Below are 18994 nucleotides of genomic sequence, written 5' to 3' on the forward strand. Positions count from 1 at the left end.
AAATCGTGTAAGAGTGTCCTTACCCAGATTTCCTTCTTTTAGGTAGATCCCGTAGGGTGAAAACCCTCAGCTTCTCCCGATGTTCTTGAAACCTGAAAATTATTCAATTGGAACATACATGATAGTAGAAACATAAAGCATATACATGATGTTAACTTTAAATCATATAAATGAATGATTCATAAATGAATTACAACATAATTTTTTTGCATAAACACATTTCATATCGGAAACAAAACAACATTCCTTTTATTGAAGTAAGTTATAAATAAGGAGGAGAACTACAACTTGAGTCCTTCTCCAGCTCCAAGAGGAACCGACCTCCGAATACGTCCTTTCCCGGCCTTTAACAATCTTCCTCCATCACTAATACAAGGATATCTCAAGCAAGATGAGGGATATCTATAATCAAGGAAACAAGGGTTTCCTGAAGCTTTGGGGAGTGTAGGAGGCACAAGGATTCTTCAGACTTGATCACGGATAATCTCACTATAGTATCAATATCTCATCCTTTCTCCCTTAAGGCCTTCCCATGGAGGTTTATTTATACCTCTCCAAATTAGTGTTTTCAGTTGGGAAACAGTTGGGCCATAGGCAATAGGAGGTGAGTGACAGATAAAACCCATGAACTCCACTCGAAATTAAGGAAAATTAATTTTTTTAAGTGTTTTAACATATGTACGCGGGTTGGATATATGTTGTCCCGCGTGTACACACTTTTATCACAGGGAAAAGTAGCGTATAAGGAATAAAAAACTATTTTTTAGATTTTGGACCAATTCTAGAAGGAAGGGCTTCCCTAGGCCATAATCAGAGCATCAGATCTACCAAGAGTGGTAAATGGTTCTATAACAGACCCTCTAATTTCAGTCGTGCAAATGAAATCTTTTGTCCTTCCTCAATTTGATGGATGTTGAAATAAACTTCCAGTTGTTGCAACCAGTGGTTCAACTTTAGAGCATAAATATCATCATGGTATGACTTTATATCAACTTTTGCTTCCATTTTAAATAGGGATTGGCTCACGACACTTGAACCAGGTTGATCTTTTCTAGATTCTTCCTTAGATTGGTTCTTTATTTCTTCCCGATCCCCCTTTTGATTTGTCCTCTGCATTTGAACCCCTGTCTGATCCAAATATCCCAGGCTTATTGCTCAGGGCCACCATGAGGAGGTTTACATTGTGATTTATATCTGTGACGTGTTCTTCCTGCCGTAAAAACCTCACCTCTGCAGGATCATGAGAGTCATTTACGGATTCGTCGATCATGATTAGGGTTTTATGATTTTCGGCCCCAAAAATCTAGATCACATGAAAATATCCAAAAAATGCCCAAAGAAACTTACTCTGATACCAATAAGATACATAAATTGTTGTGGATATTCCACTGGACATTTTCTCACAACATATATGATAATATTATATTAAAAATACGAAATTCTACATTATTATAGTTTAATTAAATTTCTAGATTTGTATATTTTATTGTAATTAGTGCATGCATGTGAATGGAAATTATGTAGAAAATATACAATGAAAAAAATAAAATCTCTCACACACACATAAGACACAAGATATGCTCTGGGAAACCCTTTTGGGAGGAAACCCAGCTGGAAGGTGAGGTTGATCCACGCTCTTTCTCTGTTTGGAAATACGACTGTAAGCACAAAGAAGTATGACATGTGGCCCATGGGCTGCTACAGTGTACAAATCATCTCTATGTACTCTACTTCCTATCCCTCTTGGCTATTTTTTCTCAACTATAGAACAAATGCACTTGAAAGACTAGAATGCCTCTTCCTCATAGTGGCTCGATTATAACACAACTCGATAGCCTACTAGTGGTTAAGTTTGACTACCTCAACTCTTAACTAGAGTTACAATATAGACTCTTCTAGCGTATTTTACATCACAATCATGTGGCTATCCCATTTTCCATGAATAATGAGGGTTGATGTGACATCCTCTCGAATCATGGTGGTAAAAACAAGAAGGTCAAATTCTAAGTGGCATAACTTTCGCATACAGACTCCGATTAATGTGCTTCTTGCATCGTTGGAAAGATTTTTGTGTGTAGAATAACAAGAAAAGGTGTCACACTAAAGCAGCAAAATTTCACCCCAAAAAAATTCGTTTGATGCCTCAAAATTCTCTCGGAAGGTTTCAGACCTTGTTTTGCCAAACTGGGTCCTGCCGATAAAAAACGATCTTGTGAACTTATTCCTCCACTTTTTACACTTTGAATGCACTGATATGGATGCCAAATAATATAATGATCCAATCCACGTCAATCATGTACATATAAACAAACAAACAAACTTATGTGATTGGCTTTATAAATACCTAAATTATGTGATTGCCTTCATAAAAGAGGAAAAAATTGATTACACTTCCAAAATCCAAATAAATCCAAATAGATAATTTAAAAGTTTGATGAAATAAAAATACCATATGATCAAACTCATTGCCATATTATTATTCCATGCCACAGCAGGGTAATAACGCATTCAGAATGAGTTTGATTGTGACATTAGATCTAAATGAACTAAAAATTAAAATAGGTCTTCTAATGTAAACATTAGAATTTTTTTTTTTTTTTTTTTTTTTTTTTTTTCTGGATTTTGATTGGTTGATTTTGGTGAGCTCATATTTATCAATGATGTTATGTACTGTGCAATGCTGTAAAACCGTACGAAGATCTGTGAGAAGCCTTCCCTCTCACCAAGACTGGAGTGATGGCACATAATACATCATATGCAAAGGACACTGGACAATAATGGATGGGAATTCATTCTCATACCAAACCCTAAATGAAGTCTTGTAAGGGATTGTGAGAGAACATTGTGAGAGTAACCTTTGGTGAGAGAGTTACCGATATTAGCAAATAAATTGAGGAAATGCTAGTCCAAACTCTTGCTCCAAGCAATATAAATTGCAGATGAACCCAATCTGAACTGAGGCTCAGTGTGAGCTCATCCTTGTAGGGAAACCTGTAAAAAGAAGTAGTGAGAGACCTTCCAGTATAAAAACCAAACTCATCAAGAGAAGCAGTGAACCAAGATGTCAACATTTACCTATGTGAAAGCCAAGAGTGCTTGAATCCATTAGACTCGAACCATAACCCTTGGGATAGCAGACCTCGACTGTGGACCTGTTGTGATGCGAATGAGTGGGCTGAGCAGTGAAGGGGGTAGGGTTCAATTACCCTAACCAACCAAGAACAAATCACTGTCATTGGATGTGGAGCTAAGCCATCTACGACTGGGACCACTCCACCTGTTCCATCAACAACCAACATCTATGGGTGGCAAGTGCATCTAGAAGTTTCGAAGCGAGAGCTCTAGCTCATATCGAGTAACCAGTTAAGGGAGTTGTGTTTGGTGGATTTGGTAGAACCGTTGTGTTAATGACCCATGTTCAATGTTGAACATTGGGAATATAGACATATATAACATATACCAAGTGTAAGGACTTAAGTTCTATCAGAGTAAAGTCACCATTTATTACTCATGCTTGAATTAAATAAAAAATAAAAAATAAAATATTTCCATGATGTTATTATGTAGTTGTTGTATTATTTCGGGTGCTAATATGTCACACCCTACCCCTGAGTGTGAATTTCTTAGCGGGTATAAATCAAACACCTCAAAATGTACGTAAAACACGAATTATATGCACCATGTCTTTAACATTTAACACGTCAAAGCCATAATTTTGACATCCATCACATCTTTAATTTAATGTGTAGATTCCAGTATGATCCTCCAAGTTACGAACTCAATTTCGACGACGGGAATCGAAAAGATGATGATTATCAGGGCTAAGGTTTGTCTTTCTCTGCCATGAATCATGGGAAGTCTTTCGTCGCGCAAAGCCTAGAAAGATATTAAAAGTCATATAAAGCCTGGAAGTTATTAGACCCTGCAAGCCATAGGCCAATGAATTCAATTATTTCGAGGTTTTCACTCCTTCACTTAGCACTGAGTGAGCCCTAAACTCGTTCGTTTTGTATCGACCAAGTTATTCCATATGACAGTAATCATGATCCTTTCCTTCTCTATTTTGTTGAATTTTGTTGGAGATCTGAATGACCATAACTGGTGGAACTATATATTTAGAGCTTCCACTTGGAAGAAAGTCATCTTCGTGTTCAATTGTTCTGATCTCTGATTATTTTGTGTTTTATTTTGTTAATAAATGTATGGTCGAAGTTCTTTTGTTTTTATTTTTGTTAATAAATGTATGGTCAAAGTTCTTGATCTAAAAGAACATAATCTGCATGGAATTTGCACCCTTAGCTAAATTCCATTGATAGCAAGCACTAGTCTCGTGTGAAAGAAATGTCGTAGTTCTCACTGTTCTGTCTAAAAGAGATGTCATAGGTCTCATTGTTCTGGCATTTGTTGAGCCGAAAGATATAGATTCCTTCTCAACAGCTACTCATAATAGCTTTGGAGCTCGAATAGTTATTTTTTTATTTGAAACAATATTTTTAGAACAAATATTTGTGTTTTAGTTGCAATATGAAGTTTTTGCCTAACACATATGGGCAACAGAACGTATATTGAGCGTATTTTTTTACATAATTTTAATAGAGATGATAAGGATACATAATTTAATAATGTACAGTTATCTGAGAGCGCATAAAAAAAATTAATTTAATAATAGTTTGATATCAAAATAATAGGTTAAAAAAATACAATTCATCGTGTATATATATATATATATATATATATATATATATATATATATATATATATAATTTTATTTTTATTTTTTATAAAATGTATTGATTTTAATAAAAATTAATCATTATCATTTTTTTGAACTTAAAAAAAAATAAATCACTAAACCATATATATTTACTTAATCCTAAACTACCAAATGTAAGGGGCATATCGTTATAAATATTTATTTTCTATTATGCTCCTCACCATCACAGACATACCCAAGTGCAAAATATATATACATATATATACATATACATATACATATACATATATATAATTTAAAAGTTGGGAATTTTAAATAATGATTAAAATGCTAAATATTGGAAAAGAAAAGAAAAAATATTTTATAATAACATGTTGTGTCAATGGGTCTATTGAATATTTATGTTTAGCAGACTAGCGCAACTCCAGCCGAGGGTTTGTTTATTAGAGTATCCATGGATTACAATCAATAAACTAGCAATTGTCCCAAAAGGTACAAAGAGAGGCCGATAGGATGAGCGAAAGGAAGAAAGTTTTATAGATAGTCAAGCATATATAAAGTTAAGTAGTGACGAAGGCAATAACCACGTTGACCATCCTGTACCAGTACATTTGATATTAGAAGAACAAAACCAAAACCAAACCATTCATAACACGTTTTTTTTTAAATAAAAGGTAAATTACAACGTTGTACATGGTTTTTGGCAAACCCACCATTCAAAACAATATGTATTGCTCTGGCCCTCAAAGGAAGCTTTTAGCACTTATATCATTTTGTTTTACATACTTAAGTCCTCAAATATAGTGGTTTTAGATTCCATTTTGGCAAACCCAACATTCAAAACAATATGTATTTCTTTGGCCCTCAAAGCAAGCTTTTAGCACTTATTAATCTATGCTCTGTCCAAGATACAATTCAAACTTTCATTTTCAATCATTTTAAGAGGCAAAACAGTGCAAATATTTTAAATGTTCTATTTACTTGTCTGAATTTTTACAAATAAAATATATATCTTACATCCCCACCCCACCTTTAAGGGGTTTAAAAAGAAGAAGGAGCGCTCTCAAAAAAATTAGAAACCTTTAATATAAGGTGAATTTTTAAAAATTTACATTAAGAATTTGATTCTGGAAATTTCTGCAATCCCTACACATCCTTCCTTTAAAGGGAATTTTACAATTTGGCTTTCCAAAAATGGAAATAGTCTCAACCAAAATTTTCGGTTATACGCTAATCTGTGTCTCCAGATAACAACTCCCAATGATCGCCAGTTCACACAGAACATTGGTCACACACCAATTGCCCCCACATAACACTGCTTATGCATCACTCATTCGCAATAGGTTAACAGGTTTCTTTGATATCCAATTCTAACAATAGTTTTAGACCATCTTTGTGTTTTGCTTCCTCACATAATCTGTGTCTCCAGATATTTTTCCTTCTACACTCCCATACACTCGTTTTCCTTCTACTCACACCAATCATCTTCAACTTTGATTTCAAACCAAGAAATGGGTTCAAGGTTTCTACAATTTCAAGTTCAATTAAAATGATTTCAGTTTCTTGGAATTTTCTCTAGAGCAATCTTTGCTGCCCCAAAACTGTTTATACCCTTTTCCATAAGTAGGATACATACGCAGCGACATTTTTCACTCAAACCCTGAAAAAGAACAAGCCTTCAGGGAATTTCGTCTGGATCTTTTATCATTAATGTAAACAAAGAAACACAATCTATAAATTCCCACTGTTTTCTTGAAAAAGGAATCAGAAGAATTTACATTTTAAATGGCAAATATGAATACTTTCGAAATTGTGATGAGTTTCTTCTTCCGTATCTATCACATAAGTAGTTTTAGTGCCACCCCATTGTTGGCCACTCTTCGCCGCTACATCTGTAACCTGGACACTTTGCCTACTTCAATCGCCCTCATTAACTTTGCCAGTGTAGCACAGTTCAGATCTCTCTTGCTACAGGATCTACGCATCAATTCTGCACTCAATGGCTCCACAATTATAGCCCCAAGCATAATTTGTCAGGGATTACCCTAGATTTGTCACGGTAACAATCTAGAAAGCACATACTCAAAACTAATTGATTGAATATATCTCAGTCCCAGATGAAACATATAAAATTAACATTAATGGTAAAACTTAACAACATTTGAATCCTGCAAATACAGGCAGGGATTGCCTATAGTTACAGCCAAGAATAATGCCTTGTTCAGGATGATATACAATAGAAAAATTCATTATGGAATGAAACGGTTTCATTATGTCTCAAGGATCAAATATGTAGAAATTTTGCATTATGTAATGAAACGGCAGCATTTCATGTCAATGATCAAAGATCTCTTAATCAAAATAATGGTTTGCATTAAATGAATGTCATTACAAATTGCAGGAAGAATAGTTAGGAGCTCTTTAATGAAGAGTAGATCCCCATAATAATCACATGGTCCAGAGAGATATCCCGCAGGTATGTACATGTAGTTGAGAGTATAAATGAACATAACATATGTACAGGTAGTCTAATAATCAGGACCCATGACCAAATCAAATGACTCACTAAAACAGAGACAACTCAGAAAGCTGTTGCTTCATCTGGATCAGTAAGTCCTTTGTGTTATGGAAACCAACGGAAGATAAATAAAATCAACTATACAGTTAGAAGAACATATTGTATTTCCAGGAGATGAATGAAGAAGCTTTATGGGCTTTCTAAAACAGTTGTTTTTCTGCCAATAGCAGGAACTTTATAGATAGCCCATAACAGTCAACATGGGATCGGTAATGGAGAGGCCATAACTGTTTGCAAGGCCGGACAATAGACACCTACACAGTCTATGATAAAATTTCATCAGGCATAAATGTTAATATGAGAGGAATAATCAAGGGTTCCAGCTCCTTCCCATCCCATCCATTCTTCCCACTCGTCCCAATAATCGTTATTGATTCCCATCATGCCCTTCACAGAGTAATCAGCAGATTAGCTTTGCTGCTTTGCCTTTGCTAAACTGGACATTAACGTCTGCTCATTATCACAAAAGTAACAACAATCAAAAAACCATGGGCCTGCATAAGACTCCCATATTACAGAATGAAAATGCATATAGATAAAGATTACTCTTAGGCAGGCAATTTACCTCATAAGCCTGATTGATCTTGTGAAATTGAACCCCACGCACATCTCCTTTGCAAACATCAGGATGATACTGTAACCAGATTATATCAACATATGAGTGCAATATTAATGTTTTCTGACATTATATATGACCAGGGATATTGCCAGACAAATTTTCTTAAAAATTCTCAAGAATGTGTGAAGTCTGACATTTTTAATTTCTATTTCGTTTGAATATTCGAAATAAATGAAACGATTCCAAATGAGTATAAAACCATATGAAATTAAATGTAAAAGCAAGAAATCTATGTGAAACTTTGTTATGTAGTGAGTGGTGTTTACCATGTGGGTAATTCTGGAAGACAGGTTGTATGATTGGCTAAAGTGGATTATCCTGGATAGATTTTGATGCAAGGAATGATTCCTCTCGCTGTCTACGCTTAAGATATGGATTCCTGTGCATTTTTGCAATGCGGGAGAATGGGAATGCTGGATTGATGTGTATGTCTGCTAGTGACCGCACCCTTGAAATTGCAGTGAATGTTATCCCTTGGCGTTCTCTAGTGCCGATGTCCACTGTTGCTTTGTCTAATGTCATTCCTTGTGACTTGTGTATCGTTAAAGCCCATGCCATTTGAAGTGGTATCTGACGGCGTGCACCCCTTGTGATGGGAGGAATGGGTACATATGTTGGGTGTGAAATGTCCCACGGTGTTCCTCTGTATTGTCGAAAGTCAACAACCACAAAGGATGGTAATGCTGGGGGTTTTGAGTCAATTGAATAAAATATTGAGATGACCTTCCCAAGCGCGCCATTGACAAGGCCTGCATGTACCCATAAGTTGTTGGTGAGCATAACTTTTTGTTCACTGCATAAGAGCACCTTTGCAGGTAGGTGCTCATCTTCTGTTGTAGTAGGAGTTTTTTTGCCTTTGTTGTTCCGCAGAGCAAAGTGCTACTGGGATGTTCAATTGTTTGAGCATTTTTTTATTATGCAAGACAACTGCGTTGTTTGTTGCGAATAGGTGCATGGACTCGTCGAATGTGCATTTCTCCTCATGTGTAAGAGATGAACTTGTTCTTGACATTAGATGTTGCCAATCTTCAAGTGTATATATTCCATTCCTAAGATTTGCAAGTATTTGCCGGAAAGAAACCTGGGACGAGCTAGCTCCTTGTTGACGGAAAACGGTTGAAAGTGTTATGAATATGTCGAAGCTGCGCCAAAGTGGAGTGCCACGCGATGTCCCAGCATATAAAGGAATGTCTTTTACAGGTGGTAGTTGGCCTAAATCTCCGACAAGGATAATTGAGCGATTACCAAATGGTGTATTCCGATGAAGAGGGAATGCTTCTCTTAGACGATCGTCAATGCGAGAAAGCATTTTTGGACCGATGAAACTCATTTTGTCAATGAGGATGTATTCTACATGACGGAGTTGCTCTTGCAGGTGTAGGAGCGGTTGGCCTTCGAGAGGATGCATTGTCTGGATAGGGATATGAAGGGCAGAGTGAATTGTGAGGGCATTTATGTTGAAAGCTGCAACATGGTTGGTGCAAGTAACATTAAAGGGTTTTTGTTGGCTGGCGAGTTTTCCACAAATTCTTCGTGCAGGCATTTAATCAAATGGGATTTTCCTGTGCCAGCTGTTCCTTGTACGATGATCTTCCGTGGGGATTTTGGTGAAGGGGTTTTGAAGTGTGTAAAAACAGCGGTGAAAGCTATGCTTTGGCTAGGGGATAATGTATGATCATGGGGAAGGTTGGAAAATGAATGATGTTGGTTTTGAATGGGTGAGCGGTTGAATTCAATGAAATTGATAGCAGTTTCTTGCAAGGGGGGAGGGACAGTATTTTGTGACCAATTGTGGTTGACATCAAAGTCGCGGTAGCCAATCATGTCGAGGTCATCAATTGCAATATTGTAACCTGGGTGTAGTTGAGAGAGGATTTTCCATTCATTCATCTGCATGGAATCAGGGGGGGTGTGTGGGGTAGGTTGATCTTCAGTAGGTGGGCTTTGTGGGTTTTCGGGTTCGCGATGGACATGCCATGGTGTATATGCACCTTTTTTTTGTTCCCAGTGTGCAATAATTTCTGCATCAGTTGAACCGATATCATCAGGGAGTGTTCGGAATGGGAAATACAAGAGTAATTCACTCCAACAGAAGGTGGCATAAGAAGGATTAGTAGAGGAAGGAATGACATTGTAATGGGGCAAGACATGTACAATCACTGGGGGGAATATGTGTTTCCATTGGTTTCTTCTCCGTTGGGCAGAATATGACCACGAGCGAGCAGCTTCAAGGAGGGGCAGTGGTTCTAGTGAGGCAGGCCTGTTCATATATGCAATGATAAAGTTTGGTGTCGAACCAAGATTTTCAGTATCTTGCGAAACACGTTTGAAAACAGCCCTGTTGACATTCAAAGAACGGAATGTACGGCTGCAAAGAGAGAGAGGTAGCTTTTGTAACATATGGCATATTTCTTGTGCACCAATGTCTCTATCTGCAATGGTTTCTGTAAGGAGTTTTCAGATGACACCACTAGTAGGTGCTTCTGGAAGGGCACTTTGTGATAGTCGCGATATCATTTGACGGTAGCTCTCAGATCTTGTCTCCGCTTTTGTTGCATACTTTGAAATATATTTCAATACAGCATGGCGAGAAAGGACTAGTTGGAAATCAACATTTTCTCTCCAAATAGAGAGTAGATCGGCGTTGTGAATATTCAATCTTTCATCATTGCGAGCAGGGACATAGGTTTTATGACCCTTATCATCAATGAAAAGTGAAGAAGTGGACTTCAATTCCCACGGTACTCCATATCGTCAGCTAAGCACATTGTCTTTCTTACGAAGACAAGAAGATTCATGACACTTTGTATGACGTTGAACGCTGTTGAGAAGCTCTGTGTAGTCTTCAAATTGATTGGACGCGAATATTGTTGCTGTGTCAAGGAGACACGGGTTATGAATTGTTGACTGGTGGAGCAGAATAGTTCGGTGTTCTGCCTGACGTGGATTCCAAGCAGTTACGTAGTGGTCGAAATATTTCTGTGCATTAGCAACTTCTAATGCATTGTCCCAATCAAGTGTGTCCATGTCTGGTGCATTTTGTAGCCAGAGGAAGCCATGAATGTGTGCGGATCCTCTATGTTGCCATTCGTATCTGAATATAACATGAAGGGTACATTTAGTTAATACATGTATATGCAATGTATAAAATTAATGTAGAGGGATATGTATATTAAATAATACCTGCACCAGTAGTCGGTTGCATGGAGGCCTTTTTGAAGGATTTCTTCAAGGAAAATTGTAAATCTACAATGCATATATTGGGCTGTTAGATGTGGGTTTTTAATTATGTTTTGGATTTTCCATTGGAAGGGGTTGACTGAAGTGGTAGGAACACTGGTGGGCATGATTGTGTGCAAGTCATGCCATTTAGTATCAGCTGCACTGAGAGTGAAGAAGAATGTTGGGCTTCCTATTTGCGTGATCATGTCAATCAGCTCAGATCGGCGTTTGTTCCAGAAAGACCGTGTTCCTTGTAGTGCTGACCCAAACCTCATTATTTGATCTGGCAATCTTGAATCCGGAGAGTCATGAAGACACTGGCGTAGGTCTGATACCGTTGTTGGCAAGTTGTTCTCAATGTACTTCTTCACGAAAACACTGGCTGTTGCTTGGCTACGATGGCGCATTAGAATGTTATAAAGATAGTAGCGGAATCTTGGGTGTTGGCCAAAGCGGTTATCATGGTAGTGCAGCAAGTGCAAAGCATATTCATGCATTTCAACTTTTGTAAGTCTTGGTTGCATGATCATTGCGATGCCTGTAGGGAAGAGTGTGGGGAATGCCATGGCAAGGAGGCCGATGGTGTTGTATTCATTTATAGCAGTTGGAGATATTGGAGGCCAATCGATAAAGCTTGTTGAACTTGAATGGGTTGAGTGCAAATAGTTACAAATGTGGTCACGCTCAGTACATGAATTTGGGAGGACTGGAACGAAAGAAGAGGGTTGGATTTCTAATGGAGGTAGCATGACATCGGGATTATAAGTGGAATCAGTAGTGGTTTGATGGGGTTCAAAAGAGGAGGTGGTTACACTGTGGAGAAGAGAAGAAATGTCTGTAGGGAGATCTGGCAGTGTAGAAATTACAGATGAATTCAATTGAACATCACGGTAGTAAGGGTCATATTTTATTTTGTATTCAAGAGCTGCAAGGACACGTGATTTGCAAACGTAGAATTCGTAGACCTTTTCAGATGGATTTTGCCTTTTCACAATGAGGATGTCTAAGTCAGAGAGCAGCTGGGGTAAGTATTTGGCAATACTGGTGATATCTTGAGGGAAGCTAATTGTATGGCCACTATATTTATATTGACCACCACGGGAATGAGTGACTTGTAGAATGGGGTTGACACATGCGATGAGCATTTCTTCAACTCGTGTTAATTGGTGAAGGACACAGGGTTGTTCTCCAGGGTCCATGTTGTTTAGTTCAGAAAAACGATTGGTAGATTTAGATGATGCACACCGAGAACAAGAGAGTCTACCGTGGAAGAGCTTTGTTTTCATTCCTGGGTATGCTTCCTTGCATGTTGTGCAAACATGCAAGGTAGAAAGTCCATCAATCCTTTCTCGAAAGCGACGGTGTTCTTCGTTAAGAGGAGGGTTATATTGGATATGATGAACGTGTGGTGGGTTGGTTTGTATAGGTGGGAGGGCAATTGAGGTGGGAAGGGATGTAGAGGAAGTAGTAGGGTTGTTGTGCTGTTCATAAAGTAGTCGACGTCGTGCATTTATTTGGTCCTTTTGTTGTGCATAAAGAATACGCCGCCGCTTGTTTTTGGCCGCAATTTGATTGTTTGGTGGCATATCTAAACAAGTACAAGTAATAGTTGTTAGTTTTCATAAACAAGTAGTGCATGTTTGGTATCTCATTTTATTGCGTGCACATCCATTGTGAAATTAAAACATTATATTTTGAACATAGATTTAATTTTTTTTGTAGTTCAACATCGGTGAAGGTAGGTAGATTAGGTAGAAGGGAAAACATGCAATTAGGAATGCTATGAAATCATATGTTATTTCAGCATCTATCATTGAGAGGAGAGAAACAAGACTAAAAATATTTTGTTCCCTTCTTCTTCAAAAAATTTTTGTTTGACATGTTTGAGCAATAAAATGCATAGCTTAGCAAGTAAGGGATCAATGTATAGCATGTAGACAATGAACGAGAAACATATGTAGTGACTCTTTACAAATCTTGATATTTATATTATGTAAGATGTAAATGGCAAACATACATATGTTGGAATGACTGGAAGAGAGTATTTGCACTGAGAACTACAGGTTTCATGATAATAACATGGGTGTGTAATTTACAAAGATGAGACAATTAGTTGTGTGGAAATGTTTGTTTATGTACAAACAGGCGTGGTAGATGAAGCCCTAAGAAGAAGTTCAAAGGCGGCGAACAATAGTTCGTTTTGAAGCGGACAGTTCTTGAATGTCGGTGAGTGCTTCCTTGCATGCAGAGGAATATTGAATTTCTTCTGAATTGATCAGTATTGGTTGCAAGCGTTGAACACCGTTGAAGTAATTTGTTTTAATGGAAAGTGTTAGCTGGAAGAGGTGCCCTGAAATCCGGCCACAAATTTCCTGTAGATCAGTTGGTTCGATAGAAAGTAGGAACAGGTCTTTTGCCGTGATGCCCATGAGCTCGTTCCCTGCATCATTGAAAACTGTGACGTTCTGTAGATTCCCGGTGTGGTCATGTAGCTCAATTTTAAGTTTGTAACGGTAGTCACATTCTAGGAAGTCACCGTTACATTTTGTACAATGCCAAAGATTGTTAGAATGCTCCACAACCTTCTTCATGCATTGTTTTCCATTGAAATCTAGTGGACATGCTAGAAAGTAGAAGTCATCCATATGAAGAGCAGTAATTGTTGCTCGAACTGAAACCCAGATTGCTTTATCAGAGGGTTGCATGCCAGCAATTTCATGAAACGTCTTTCGTGGCAGGGCACGTTTCGAAGCAACACCATAGTTTCTACTCAAAGATGGAGAAGAAGAGTTATAGCCGGTTTCACGGAACCATGCATGTAATTGCTGAGTTTCTTCAACCTGTGGATTTATTGTGAGAGTGCTCGTTGGTATCGTCCCTATTGTGGTGCCATTAAATTCAAAAACGCGGCCTCCTTTGATTGCAAGAATTGGTGGGTTGTCGAAAGAATAGAATTCAGAAAGATGTTGTCCTATATAGTCACAATGGTCTCCCCATAATGTTACATCAATGCTAAAACCCGACTTGTCCTTCAGTATGAGTGTTTTCCTTAATGTTTCACTTCCATCTTTTCGTCGAATTGTGGATGCAGGTGACGTGGAGGTAACAACACAAATGACATCCACATTTGTATTTGGAGTTGCACTTTTTACTTCAGCAATATTCTTGAAGTGAAAGCTCTGGTAGGGAAACGTTGGATCATCTGTAGGACATGGATTGATAGTGGAAGCAGCAGACAAGTAAATCTCCCATTTGTTCTTGAGGTGGTTGTAGTTTGGATTTGCTTCTCTTACTGTGCCATTTGATACAATGTATAGTTGCCCAACCTGAATTAGATTGTAAAGAGATTCGGCCAGTTCAGCAAATGCAGAAAGGTGGATCTCTTCCTTATCACGGTTGATAAGGTCAAATCCGAAAACTTTTCCTGAGCCTCGCACATTGTTGTATGCCTTCAATGATGTCTTCGCAGATGCTCTACCTTGGATAGACCAATATTTTCGGTAAGGGTTGAGTGCCGTGAATGGAATTGTTGGAGTTGTTGCCGTAGTTGGTGGAGTAACTACAGAGGGCAAGGTATCTTCAGCTGACGAAGAGCTAAATTGGGCTGAACCCGCCTGTGCATGTTGCAGTGTCGATGTGTCCTTCATCAACGCTGCTGAGCGCTTCACAACTTCAAGCTCAACGACTCGGATGGACCTTATGTAAACAAGTAAGAAATGAATTAATAAATATTCCATTTTCCTTCTTTTGATGAAAAAAACGGCTAGGCGGGAAAAAGTAAAAGAGGGTGATTTCAAATGGTGGGCCTTACGAGGAGTTTTGGAGCACTGTGCAAGCTGCTTTTTTGAGCAGAATTATTGAGCCAATTTGGATGTCTCCAGAGACAACTTGTGGGCGATATGCGGATGGTAGCAAAGTCTTATGTTGATGTGTTCCATCAGATAGAGTAATGTGGAAGTGCGAGGATGTTGTTTTCAATGAGGTAACAGAACCTGCATCGATTATCTGAAGTAGTGGTTGAATCTCGGTGCAACCATTCAGCAATAGAGGAATGGCATTCGGTGTCAAGGTTGTCTCCATAATAGAACAAGAGGTTTCTTTTTCCCGTGATAGGAGTACCTGCAATTCATTAATTTCACCATAATACAGAATTATAGTCAAAGAAGATGTGACATGAATGCAAAATCTAATCTAAGAAGGCTAACTGTTAATGGTGAAACAATAATAAGGGCACAACCTACACGGGGAGGAGAATAACCTCTCATATTAACCACCCAAGGTAATCCACGTTAAGAAAATGCTTGTTATTTGATTCAGGGACAAGCTACATATTGTTGGAATTTAGAAGCACCTCAAGCGGCTCAAAAATGCTTATAGTCTTACAGTGTCGGCAAAACATCAATGAAATAGGAACATTGCTCAGCCAATCCTAATATTGATCCTACACATTAAGTGATGTGGTTCAATCGAGGCATTTGCCATGTATTTCACTCACTTAATTTACCCTTTGCAGACCCTTCTAAAAGGCTGACTGGACTCCATATGGCTTTGTAATAATTTATGATATATTAAGTATCCTGTGAACAATGCACAATTTTTTTTTCTTTAATATGCTATATTCGGGTGTACTCACTGTGCTTGTGCATTTCTGCACATTTTAGGGATGTTGAATAGCAGGCATTGCATATAGTGAACACGTTATTCCAACACCATGTATAGTTATTGAATCTGAAAGTTCACACATTCCTTCAGTCCATGCATATAGAAGAACTATATGGGGCCAAGCTCATGTTTGTAATAAGAGCTATCTGGCTCCTCCCTCTTGTCAGAAACATGACCCTGAAAACAGCGGCCAGACCATAACATCAATCAGATTCTATTTATTTGCAGCCTGACCAACCCACCTAAATGCAGCGATCTGGAAAAGAGGAGTAATTCAATTCCGATTTTCTTTTTGTACAAAGTTAAAAAGAGGGAAATGGAGTTTACTAACCCATGTAATTTCATGACCTGAAAGGAAGGGCTTTGAATGACCTCACCTCCTACCTATCGTTAGGTGTGCACAATCAAAATTTGCTCTAAAAATGTGTGCTCACACCATGTTTTGTCTACTGGTATTGTTAGTATGTCAGTTTCTTACGCACCACACATGCAGAATTCAGAGTAGAATGACATATGTTGAAGAGAAATAGGGAGGAGCCTCAGCCCAATAAATAGATAGATCATGAGAACTTGCCCCTACTACGGACTGTGTTCTGGGGTGAGTGCTTAACAATAGGATGAGTTGACCTAGTAATAAATTTAGGTATAATTCGGTAGCAATGATGAGTTAAACGTTAATTATGTACATGCCAGTAATGCAGTGGAGTTGATCCTAGCTCGGGAACCATCATCATTATACCTGTTCTAGCTGTGTGTGCATGTATGTCTAAAGCTGGTTGGGTGAAGCTACATATTTGTTTCTTGAAAGAAGAGAAGAGTACTTGATGCAAAATTGTCTACTCAATAATTCTCATTAAAAGTGCCATGAAACTAAACATTAACAAATTAACAGCTAATACGCTCATGACAGACCAGCGGAGATATGTGGCAATTTAATTTTTAAGCACCAGAAAGTCCCTTGGCAAATTACATGTGCATAGCTTCCTCCCTATCACGACTTGTGCCTCTCCTAATAAGAATCAATTATAACAAAATATGATACAAGAAGCGAAACAAGAGATTGGTATAAATTATGGTAAGAAATAACTTCCTTACAATGATAAGAAAGAGTAGGTGAGATATAAGATATACATGAAGCGAAATAGTAAGATATAAATTCCTTATAATGATAAAAAAAAATGCACATCATTGGAACAATGGAACAAGAGAGAGAAGAAAGAGTAGAAGACTGTTCTATGATTTAGCAATGGGCAATGACAATTTTTATCACTACTAATAAAAAACAATAAACAGACGCGACAAAAATCCCTCACAAGGAGAAGAAAGAGTACATTATGTAATGTGCATAACTTCCTCTTAGCCTCTACATGTATGCATACATGTTTCCTCATTTTAACATATATAAACTGAAATTTACCAATAAAGTAAACCATGGAATATTTTCCAGCTAGGCAGTTATCAAAAGGAGTCAGATCCAATTCTACTCTGTATTTTCTCCATAGAAGTGGAGTTCTGGCTATCTCATCTCTATTTGAGGACAGTTTTCAACTATGGGTTGTAACGTGGTTTTTTTAACTTTATTCTACCTGGTTGATTGTTACAGGTACCCAAAGTCATGTATGAAGACCTCAGAGGACAGCCTGGCATGCAGAGACCACCATCGAACACAGCACCAAATCCATTCAATAATGCATTTGATGTAATGTGCATAACTTCCTCTTAGCCTCTACATGTATGCATACATGTTTCCTCATTTTAACATTTATAAACTGAAATTTACCAATAAAGTAAACCATGGAATATTTTCCAGCTAGGCAGTTATCAAAAGGAGTCAGATCCAATTCTACTCTGTATTTTCTCCATAGAAGTGGAGTTCTGGCTATCTCATCTCTATTTGAGGACAGTTTTCAACTATGGGTTGTAACGTGGTTTTTTTAACTTTATTCTACCTGGTTGATTGTTACAGGTACCCAAAGTCATGTATGAAGACCTCGGAGGACAGCCTGGCATGCAGAGACCACCATCGAACACAGCACCAAATCCATTCAATAATGCATTTTATGGGGCTGCTTCAGGATTTATTCGAGATGGATTAGGTGCATATGGGGAAAGAATTTTTGGAAGTGGCACAGAAAATGTGCAAAGCATTGTATGAGTTGCACTTTTATCCTAGTTGAATCACTTTGAAATTTCTAATAGGTCTCCATTTAAAATGAGAGATGAGTCAATTGATTCCATGGATAGGGGTTTACAGCAAGAATAGTTTCCTTTTTTAATTTCTTCTGATTGACAAAGTTTCTCTTAATAAGCTGAGGTGATGATTTTTATGAGCAGGTCAGCAAATATTTTTCTCATCCACAATATTATTTTCAAGTGAACAACCGATATGTGAAGAACAAGCTGAAAGTAATCCTGTTTCCCTTTTTGCACAGGGTAAGTCACAAAGTATCTGACTCCACTGAAAATTCATCTCCCCATAGTGGTAGTATTTTCATTTTGCTTGAGAATGTTTGTAATCATACATAAGTTTAATTTTTTTTTATGTTTTCACTGTGTTTTTTTAGGGTCATTGGACAAGGATAGCTGAGCAGATTCCAGGCGGTCTCACACACAAGCCACCTATCTATGATATAAATGCTCCAGACTTATATATTCCCTTTATGGCATTTGGAACTTATTTAGTCCTCTGTGGCTTCACAATAGGTCTGCTTGGGAAGTAAGTATTCTTCCCTAGCTGCATAATTCTTAGACATCAAAGTAACTTGTGATTTTTTGCCTTCCCCGCTCTTTTGATAGGGACAGTACGGTGGAAATTAATCATACGACCATAAATCCTAAAACAAGCAATATCTCCATTGACTAGGTCAATTCTACAGGCATATACATATGAAATTAAACGAAATCCAAAGAAATAAATGCTGATTGCAATAACAAAACTACGAGGAACGTTTTTATGACCAGTTTAGCAGCAGAAAGCACTGAATTCAACTCAATGCAGTATTCTCTGTTCTTTTGATAAGAACAGTATGGTGGAAATTGATCATAAGGGCCGAAATGCTAAAAAGACCAACATTTTCATTCAACAGGTCAATTTAGCAGGCATATACAAATGAGATTAAACGAAAATATCCAAAGGACTCAATGCTGATTGAATAACAGAATTGAAAGATATTTTCAGCGGACAAAATGGCATTTCAAG

The 18994-nt window shown here is 37.7% G+C and overlaps 3 protein-coding genes across 3 annotated transcripts; 1 reads left to right on the forward strand and 2 right to left on the reverse strand.

Moving 5' to 3' along the window:
* Positions 1 to 7571: 7571 nt before the first annotated feature.
* On the reverse strand, positions 7572 to 9241 carry LOC149259463 (chaperone protein dnaJ 8, chloroplastic-like). The gene is made up of 3 exons (XM_089454198.1): positions 8993 to 9241; positions 7858 to 7926; positions 7572 to 7679 (listed from the first exon to the last, which is right to left on the reverse strand). Exons 1-3 carry the CDS (start codon positions 9239 to 9241, stop codon positions 7572 to 7574), a joined length of 426 nt encoding a protein of 141 aa, XP_089310324.1.
* A 4066-nt stretch (positions 9242 to 13307) lies between these two features.
* Positions 13308 to 15213, reverse strand: LOC149259464 (replication protein A 70 kDa DNA-binding subunit A-like). The gene is made up of 4 exons (XM_089454202.1): positions 14945 to 15213; positions 14427 to 14829; positions 13758 to 14312; positions 13308 to 13598 (listed from the first exon to the last, which is right to left on the reverse strand). Exons 1-4 carry the CDS (start codon positions 15211 to 15213, stop codon positions 13308 to 13310), a joined length of 1518 nt encoding a protein of 505 aa, XP_089310328.1.
* A 2547-nt stretch (positions 15214 to 17760) lies between these two features.
* LOC149259465 (uncharacterized) lies at positions 17761 to 18515 on the forward strand. Its single transcript, XM_089375858.1, has 3 exons — positions 17761 to 17944; positions 18130 to 18228; positions 18360 to 18515. The coding sequence occupies exons 1-3, from the start codon at positions 17774 to 17776 to the stop codon at positions 18513 to 18515; spliced, it is 426 nt and encodes a 141-aa protein (XP_089231984.1). The 5' UTR covers positions 17761 to 17773.
* The last annotated feature ends 479 nt before the right edge of the window (positions 18516 to 18994 follow it).

The sequence above is a fragment of the Pinus tabuliformis genome, chromosome 6, assembly GCF_031772625.1.
Source record: "Pinus tabuliformis cultivar Carrire ecotype Pingquan chromosome 6, CPIR1, whole genome shotgun sequence".
Classification (NCBI taxonomy): Eukaryota; Viridiplantae; Streptophyta; class Pinopsida; order Pinales; family Pinaceae; genus Pinus; species Pinus tabuliformis.